Below are 8,852 nucleotides of genomic sequence, written 5' to 3'. Positions count from 1 at the left end.
CGGGGGCTGGGGAGGGCAGGCGGTATTGGGGATTGAACTCATGAGCATTCACCCATTGAGCCATATCCCCAGTCCTATTCTGTATTTTATTTAGAGACAGGATCTCACTGAGTTGCTTAGCACCTTGCTTTTGCTGAGAGACTGGCTTTGAATACCCAATCCTCCTGAGCCACTGGGATAACAGGCATGCACCACTGCACCCGGCTCCTCTGGTTTTAATTCTAAGTCACAGACATTCAAAGGATTTAATCATAAAAAGAAATAAAAGTTCCTTCAAGGGGAGTAAAAACCAATGTATTATTTCTTCTCCCTCTTGAAATTAAGCCCGCGAATCTGAGAACATAACTCTGAACAGTCCCAAGACATGCCCCACCAATTCTTAACTTCAGCTCCTGAAGAGAAACAAGGGACCTGGAGATACAGTCTTGCCTCTTTACTCCATCTTTGTCACTGTCTCCTCAAGGACCTGAATTGCCTAAACTATTCCACATCTAGATGAAGATGTTATTTTATCACAGAACCAGGTGCTAGGACTGGTTGGTGGAACAAAAATGAATAGCTGGAAACCCCAGAAACATGGAGCCAGGACTCAATGGGGCAATTCAGAGAAGGAAAAGTGGGGAGATGGAAGAACTTTTAAAAAGTAGTTGAGTTGGAGGGGCTGGGGTAGCGGCTTCAGTGGTAGAGCACTTGCCTAGCAAGTGTAAGGCCCTGGGTTTGATCCTCAGCAACACATAAAAATAAATAAAATAAAGGTATTACATCCAACTACAACTAAAAAATAAATGTTAAAAAAAAAAAAAAAAGTAGTGAGTTGGAGAAGACATTTCTGCCCTGGGCTAAAGGCAGGTGAGGCAATCTTTAGCATCCTTTCATACAATAAAAACTCAAAAGACTTTTAGGGACTGGGGTTGTAGCTCAGTGGCAGAATGCTTGCCTAGTACATGTGAAGCACCAGGTTTGATCCTCAGCACATTTAAAAAAAAAAAAATCATGATTTTTAAATTAGTTTAGACTCTTTGGTTCACTAACCTTCCAGAGGGATGAAATTCAAGAAATTTATTAAAAGCTTCTATTTATGTCAACCTTGAGCCAGGTACCAACCTTCTCTAATTCCAATCACTGTTTCTCTAACCCTAACCATTGATCTCCCAGGAATGAATTCCTATCTCCAGAAATTTCATACCAGGGGCTGGGGTTGTGGCTCAGCGGTAGCATGCTCGCCTAGCATGTGTGAGGCGCTGGGTTCAATCCTCAGCTCCACATAAAGATAAATAAATAAAAATAAAGGTATTGTGTCCAACTACAACTTAAAAAATATTAAAAAAAAAAATCTGATACTACATGAAGTTATTTACCCAAGGACTCAAGGAGCTAGAAGAAGTCATACCCAACTCTCTCTGGTGCCAAATATAGGCTCACCCCACTCTCCTATGCTTCAGGAAAAATAATTATTTAAACTCTAAAATATAACCTTTCTTTTTTCTTCTCTTTTTGTGGTACTAGGAATTTAACCCAGGGCCTCAAGCACTAATCTAGATCCCAGCCTTTTATTTTATTTTAAGACAGTTGCACAGGATAGCTCAAACTTGTGATCCTCTGGCCTCAGGCTCCTGAGTAGCTGAGATTACAAGTGTGTACCACCATACTCAGCTACAAAACATCCTCTTAATGCCAGGTGCTAGTTGATTCGTTTTTATCTTCACAACTAACATAAAATAAGCATCATTACTTTCATTCTAAAGATTGTAGAACTTGAGGCCCCAAATTTTCCTAAGATTACACTGCTGCTAAGCCAGTGACTCCACTCTGCCTCATTCAAAGAACCCATCTCAGTTCTCAGCTTGCTGGCCTATGACACAAACAGATTGTTTACTTGAAGTTCTCTTTCTGTTCCAACACACACACCCCACCGCTGCTGCTGCTTTGTCTCTTTCTGAGGCTCCTTGGCCATGGTATGCTCTGCTACTCTCCATACTTACCTGTAGATCATGACATCATCACTACTGTCTACTCTGATAACTCAATCTTTACCTCCAGGTCCAATCTGTCCTATGGGCTTTGAAATCATATATTTAACTATTTACTAAAACTCTTCAGTCATCCCATTGATAAGTTAAATTCAACATGTCTAAAAGCAAACTCTCTTCCCCACAAAAAGCTCTCCTTTTTTTTCCACTTCCCATCTCAGGTGTAAATCCCAAATTAGAAATCTGAATTTCTAATTATCTTAGATAATTAGATAAGGAAATTATCTAATTAATATTATTTTTAAATAAATTATCTTTCCTTATCCTCAGGCATAAAAGGTTGAAACTATATGTTGGCTCTGTAGTCAAAAATTTCTGATCTGGAATTCTGGTTCTGTTCTTATGAACTATAATCATTAAGGATTTAATTAGCCTGCTTAAGCCCAGGATATAACAGGTATCCAATATATGGCTGCCATTACTACCTAATCATTCACCAAGTGCTGGTCATTTTGAATTCCTAAATATTTCTTAAATCTTGCCCCTCCCTCTTTTCTATCCCTACAACCACTGTACTTGTCCAGGTTTTTCCTTTTTTAAAAAAATATTTATTTTTAGTTATTGGCGGACACAACATCTTTGTTTGTATGTGGTGCTGAGGATCAAACCCAGGCCGCACGCATGCCAGGCAAGCACGCTACCGCTTGAGCCACATCCCCAGCCCCAGGTTTTTCCTTTATAGAACATATTCATGGGTCAACAGCCTGTCTCTCTCCAATATATCCACACAACTGGGTGCTCCTTCTGAAACAGAAACATAATCACTGTTGGAATTAATTCCAAACTCAGCAGGATGGCTTACAAAGAGGATTTTATGATGTCCCTACCTTCATTCCCATGCTCCACACCTGTAGACTCCTCAGTAACAATTCCTCAGTAACAATTCCTGTGGTTCTCTTATCACTCAGCACAACTGGGTAACAAACTTCTCTGGTGCTTTACACCACTGGTGCCTTTCCCTATTCTAAGAAGGCCCTTTGTATTAGAAACACTGGCTCCAAGACTTAACTCAGGCATTGCTTCCTTCAGGCATCCTTTTCACAGACTCCCCAAGACAAGACAGCTTTGTGCTTCTAAAGCCCCTATATTTCGGCACTTCTGACAATGCAATGAAGTTATCTATTAGGGGTGTGTTTTCCCTAAAGACTGTGAACATCTCTCAGGTAGGCTTCTATCAAAAGTTTGTTAAAATGAACTACACTGCATAGGACCTTCCTCTGGAGCCAGGTGCCCTCAAAGAGCTTACAAAAGAGTAGTTTTCCCTTGAATAAAACTACTAAACACCCTCATAATAGATCTGATTAGTCATGGTTGGGTAGAGACCAGAACAGTTTCCTAAAATGCAAGTCTGAGAAGAGTTCCCAAAACTCCCATGAAGTTATCTGGTGACACCTCAGGAGACGGGCTTGGTGTGTGACTAAATTCACAAAGCTGGAAACTCACCAGCTACTAAGATGGGTATTTTGTTCACTTTGAATGAAACACACATAGAGAAGCAGGCATGAAATCTGGCCACCAGAACAGACACTACAGAGAGACCTAAGGGAAATCACTGAAAACTTTTCTACTTCCCTCTGCTCAAAGCCCATGCTCACTAAATCAACCACCCCTCTAATGACCAATTCTGCTTTCAGGCATTCTGAGACAGGACAACTGACTGTCCTAGAAAGCAGGCATGAAAGTTCTGGTTAATGGGAAGGACTATCCCTCCATCATAGGTTAACAAATTGTCTTTTGGAATTATACACGAACTACTTTAGCCTTCAACAGAGGACTAGGTCTCACCATCTACAGGACAGAGGTTAGATTTCTGAAGAGGTAGCTAGTTGGAGGCTAGGTTGTCCTGCTATTTATTCTGAGATTACAAAACAAAAGGCTTCCACAGAAGCTTAGTAAATATTTTTTGTCTTCTTCCTTTAGCACACCAAATCAACTCCTCACAACTTGGATTCTATTTTTACAGTTCTATGTGGTACCACATTCTCCACCCCTCCCCCATATTTATGTTCCAATTATAAATTTATCTAAATTCCTTTGGCTTTCCATGTCCCCTTTTCAAGTAAACCTCCATTTATTCATATGACTTAACTCAGATGTTCCCTCCTGGTGAAGCCTTCATTCACTATGAGCTATCCTTATCTATGCCCACCAAGGTTCTAAGCAAAATTTTAACTACTTTCTTACACATCTATCACTCCCACTGGACTGCAATCCTTGAGGACAAAGAGCATGTTTATTTATCTTTATATTCTCATTGATGAACTGAGTAGTCACTAGCACATGGTAGGGGCCCAGAAACTATTTGTTGCCTGTATAGGAGATCCCTCATTAGATGATAAATAATTTGAAAACAAGGATAATCTTCTTCATCAATTGTATCCCACACTCTTACCTAAAGGAGTACATTCGGAACTGAAGGTGTAGCTCTTTGGTAGAGTTTGAGCCAAAAAAAAAAAAAAAAATCCTAGCACCAACCCTCCTTGCTTCCTTCCCTCACACAACAAACCCTTTTTATAACAGCAAAGACAACAGCTCTATAATAAAGCCAATTTAGTCTTCTGTACCTCAATCCCCTACTCCCACCCCTCATGACTTTTAGAGACCACACTAGCATTAAATACCACCTGCTCTTACTCTTATCCATCCTCCCACCTCAAAGTGGAACCATCTGTTATTCCCTCAAAAACAGGCATGCACACTACATAAAAAAAGCCATGGAAAACAAAAAGTCCCCCATATTCCTCTACTCCAGAGATGATTCCCTCAATTTTGTAAGCAGTGTTCCATCATTTAAAAAAAAAGCTAATCTGTTCTTATTTTAACATAAATAGGGTCTCATTCTGCATACTGTTCAGTCATTTTTTCATTTAACTGGAGATTTCCTAACATTATCAGTTCAGAGTCGTTAGTGTTCCAGTAACTTTCACAGCAATACTTAAGCCAAAAAAAAGCCACTTATTAAGTACCTTAGCACCCATTAATAATCCAGCTTCAGTGGGGCATGGTGATGCATGCCTGTAATCCAAAAGGCTCGGGAGGCTGAGGCAGAGGCAGAAGGATCCTGAGTTCAAAAGCCAACCAACCTCAGCAAAAGCGAGCACTAAGCAACTCAGGGAGACCCTGTCTCTAAATAAAGTACAACAGGGCTGGGATGTGGCTCAGTAGTTGAGTGCCCCTAAATTCAATCTCCAGTATAAAAAAAAAAAAAAATCCAGCTTCACCAAGGTATGTCATCATCCAAAGGGAACTGGCGCCATCTAATGCTGAAACGGAACTACCTGGAACCAGGGCACCTATGCTTCTCTGTAGAATTAAAAACACTTCACTGAGTTTGCTGCTGTGCCTCAAGTGTATCAGCACAATTGGGAACAGATTTAACCTAGTGGGACAATGCTTTTCTGTTCTAAGATCATACTCTGAATCACACAATACAGTTCCTATTAGTAAATATTTAGGTGGTTCATAATTCTCATTTTCAAACAGTTAAAATTTCTTCTGTGTGTGTCTCCGCACAATCATTCACTTATTTATCCAACTACTTTTTATTACATGCCAGGTACTATTTGAAATGCTGAGGGAATAGAGGTGAATAACAAGGTTCTATCAAGGGTGCAAGAATGACACACCTCTCAAGAATGACAGCCCATGGGGCTGGGGATACAGCTCAGTTGGTAGAGTGCTTGCCTTGCATGCACAAAACCCTGGGTTCAATCCCTAGCACCAAAAAAAAAAAAAAAAAAAGACAGCCAATGAAGGAAAATAAATAGAAGGCAGAGGTTAGAGAATGCAAGAATATGCTATTTAAATAGGGTGGTCAGGGTAAAGCTCCTAACATCTGAGGAGATATACTGACATAAAGGAATTAGCATGTGGACATTTGGGCAATGTAGTTCCAAGTAGCTCCAAGTAGCAGGGACGATGAAAAACAAAATCTGAGGCAAGAATAAGCTTTCAGTTGTCAAGGGACAAGCAGGTCACAGTGAACAAAGAAAAATAAAGACAAGGCTGGTACTGAGATGGAGAGGCAAGCAGGGGCCAGATAATACAGGACCTAACAGGTCTCAGAGTAAGGAATTTGAATCCTCAGAAGAGGATTCCATGTAGGGAATGGAAGAGATGAGATTAAATGATCTCTTTAGTCTGTTCTACCTGTTCTGCAAAATGCAGGAAAAACAACTGGGGTCTAGGCTAGTCCCAGGGGAAAATGGTGGAGTGGAACATAGTGGAGATGGTCATAAATGGCTGGATTCCAAGTATATTTTGAAGGCAGAACAAACTGGCAGATGGAGTCAGTAGTAAAAAAGAGAAGAATTAAAGTTAGCTATTAGGTTTTGGCCTGAATAAATATATAAATGGAAAAGCCATTTATTGAACAGGCAAAACAGGGGGAGGGGCATGTTTCAGGGGAGAAATTAAGTTTTTTTTAATTTAAGAATAAAATTTTAGAAGTGGCAATGTTGAGTCAACAGATATACACATTAAAAGACTGATAAAGGGGGGCTGAGGCTTTAGCTCAGTGGCAGAGGGCTTGCCTACCATGTGTGAGGCACTGGGTTCAATCCTTAGCCCAGCCTATAAATAACTAAACAAAATAAAGGTATTGTTCAGGGCTGGGGTTGTGGCTCAGTGGTGGAGCGATCGCCTAGCATGTGTGAGGCCCTGGGTTCAATCCTCAGCACCACATAAAAATAAATAAAATAAAGGTATTATGTCCAATTACAACTAAAAAATAAATATTAAATAAAGGTATTGTTCATGTACAACAAAAAAGACTGATTAAATTGCCACACTGTCCTCAAAAAGAAAAAATTTATATGAATTTATTTTTTACCAATAATATGTAAGCATGCCTATTTCCCAGTTTTGTTTTTTTTCTTCTTTGGAACTGGAAATGGAAACCAGGGTTTTGTGAATGTGGGGCAAATGCTTTGCCACTGAGCTACATCCCATCCCTATTTCAGGGTGTTTTTACCAGGAGGAAAAATAAGATAAGGAAAAAAGTTTTAATTTGTATGTTTTTATTAGTAATTTCACTGTGTTTTTATGGCTGTGAACTGTCTATTCATAATGTTTATTCATTTTTCTGGAGACATGCACTTTCCTTTCATGTAAGTATCCCTTGTATGTGTATAATAAATCTATCTTTATACATCATATTGCATATATTGTCCGTGGTGCCTCTGATAAACAGAATTGGCTCTTATTTTTATGTAATAAAATCTACTTTGCTCCTCCTTGTATGTATAATGCTTAGCTAATTTTAGGTTCACCATAAAATTTGCCTTTATTTAATTCATTATTACTAAAGTTCTGCCTCTGGTACAGACCCCCAAAAGCCACCTGTATTTTTTGTTAAATACTAACTTCATCTAAATTTATTCTGTGGTATGACTGATGTGAGGTCACAATAGATGGGTATATACACATATGCACACATATATATTATGTTTATATTATGTAAATTGAGTCATTATAGTCCTTATAACTATCCAATGGCTTTCTACTGAAAATTGATTTAAATCCTGTCTCCTTACCATGATTTATAATATCCCATGGTTCTCCTATTTCTGTAACACTCTTCCTACTTGTCCACCAAACTCCAGCCATGGTGGCCTTTCAGTCTCCAAGGTATTTTTCCCTCTGGCCTTCTGCCTCTTTCCCCAGAATCTATGGCTTAATGTGACCGGCTGCTTCTCATCATAAGGGTAATTTTCACCTCAAACAGTCCTTGCCAGACCCAGACACCATTCCATCTAACTTACTACCAACTCAGTGCCTTTCCATAACATTACTCCCATTTTGCTTAACTCAAATGTTTATTGTCTACCTCCTCTGCCTCTTCCGACAGAATATACTCTAAAAGGCAAGGTACCCATCTGTCTCTTGAAGCTAGCTGTGCGTCCCCAGCGACTGTTGTGTCTGCCACATAACATTTGCTCAATTAATATTTGTAGCAGGGGAGGGAAAAATACCTGGGGGTCGGTTTCCTATTCGAACTTAGTTTTTAAACTCTAGGATTCATCTCATCTCGTTTAACATCGGTAATTCACCCACACGCTAAGCTTGCTTAAAACCTTACGAAACTTATCTGGGAGCCCCGGGGCTGGACCCTGAATGGCCTCAGCGCCGCTAACCCATCTTCCCTGCCGGTCACTTGTGGGCAGTGAACAGCGTCAAGTTTTTGCAGTCCTGTGGGTCCCGCCCTCCGGCGCAGGAGATAATTAAAGGGACAGGGCACAGCAGCTTACCAGCTCATCCGGACTCAGGACTCCGAACTGCACTCTCTTGATGGTGCGCAGCGGGCATGCGCTGTCCCCGGAGGGGGGACCACCCCCGTGCATGGCAGAGGAAGGCGCGCTGCGCAGGCGCAAACCTCGCTACAAAAAGCCTGCGCCGCCTCCGCCTAGGTGCTCAGACCCTGTCGGGGCGGCCACAGGGAAGGACCTCCCTGAGTTGGGAGTAAAAAGTCGGAGGAGGGAAAGGTGGGGGAGGGAAGGAGGCGGGGAAATGAAAAAGAACGAAAGGAAACCTTCTCCCCCTTTCCGGAGATTTTTCGGCTCCCAAAAAGGAAAAAAAAAAGGGGGGTGGGTAAAGGAAAAGGTTTTGGGGGGAGAGGAAGAAGAAAAAGGGTAACGAATAAATAAGTAACCGGGTTCCTGAACGGCAGAATTTACGGCAGTTTGTCTCTCCCCCTTCCGGGAGCCGCCTTCTTCTCCAACCGTCCCGGTCGCGCTCTCGGCGCTTCTGAGAAGCGAACTGGCCGAATGACGCCCTTTATAGATTCGCCCCTGCATCCCCGCCCCTTCCTTTCCCGCCCTCCCT

General features: G+C 41.2%; 1 protein-coding gene across 1 annotated transcript in view; it reads right to left on the bottom strand.

Annotated features, from left to right (window-relative positions):
• The window catches only part of Polr2a (RNA polymerase II subunit A), a 25,349-nt gene extending 16,563 nt beyond the window's left edge, over positions 1-8,786 (bottom strand). The window contains exon 1 of the mRNA XM_015504415.2: positions 8,279-8,786. Coding sequence (XP_015359901.1) covers positions 8,279-8,371 — 93 coding nt within the window. The 5' untranslated portion in view covers positions 8,372-8,786. The remainder of the gene's footprint in view (positions 1-8,278) is intronic.
• Between the last annotated feature and the right edge of the window lie 66 nt (positions 8,787-8,852).

Source organism: Marmota marmota, unplaced genomic scaffold, assembly GCF_001458135.2.
Source record: "Marmota marmota marmota unplaced genomic scaffold, marMar, whole genome shotgun sequence".
In the NCBI taxonomy this organism is placed as follows: Eukaryota; Metazoa; Chordata; class Mammalia; order Rodentia; family Sciuridae; genus Marmota; species Marmota marmota.
Note: the sequence above shows the minus strand (reverse complement) of the source record. Positions and strands in the feature narration are given on the sequence as shown.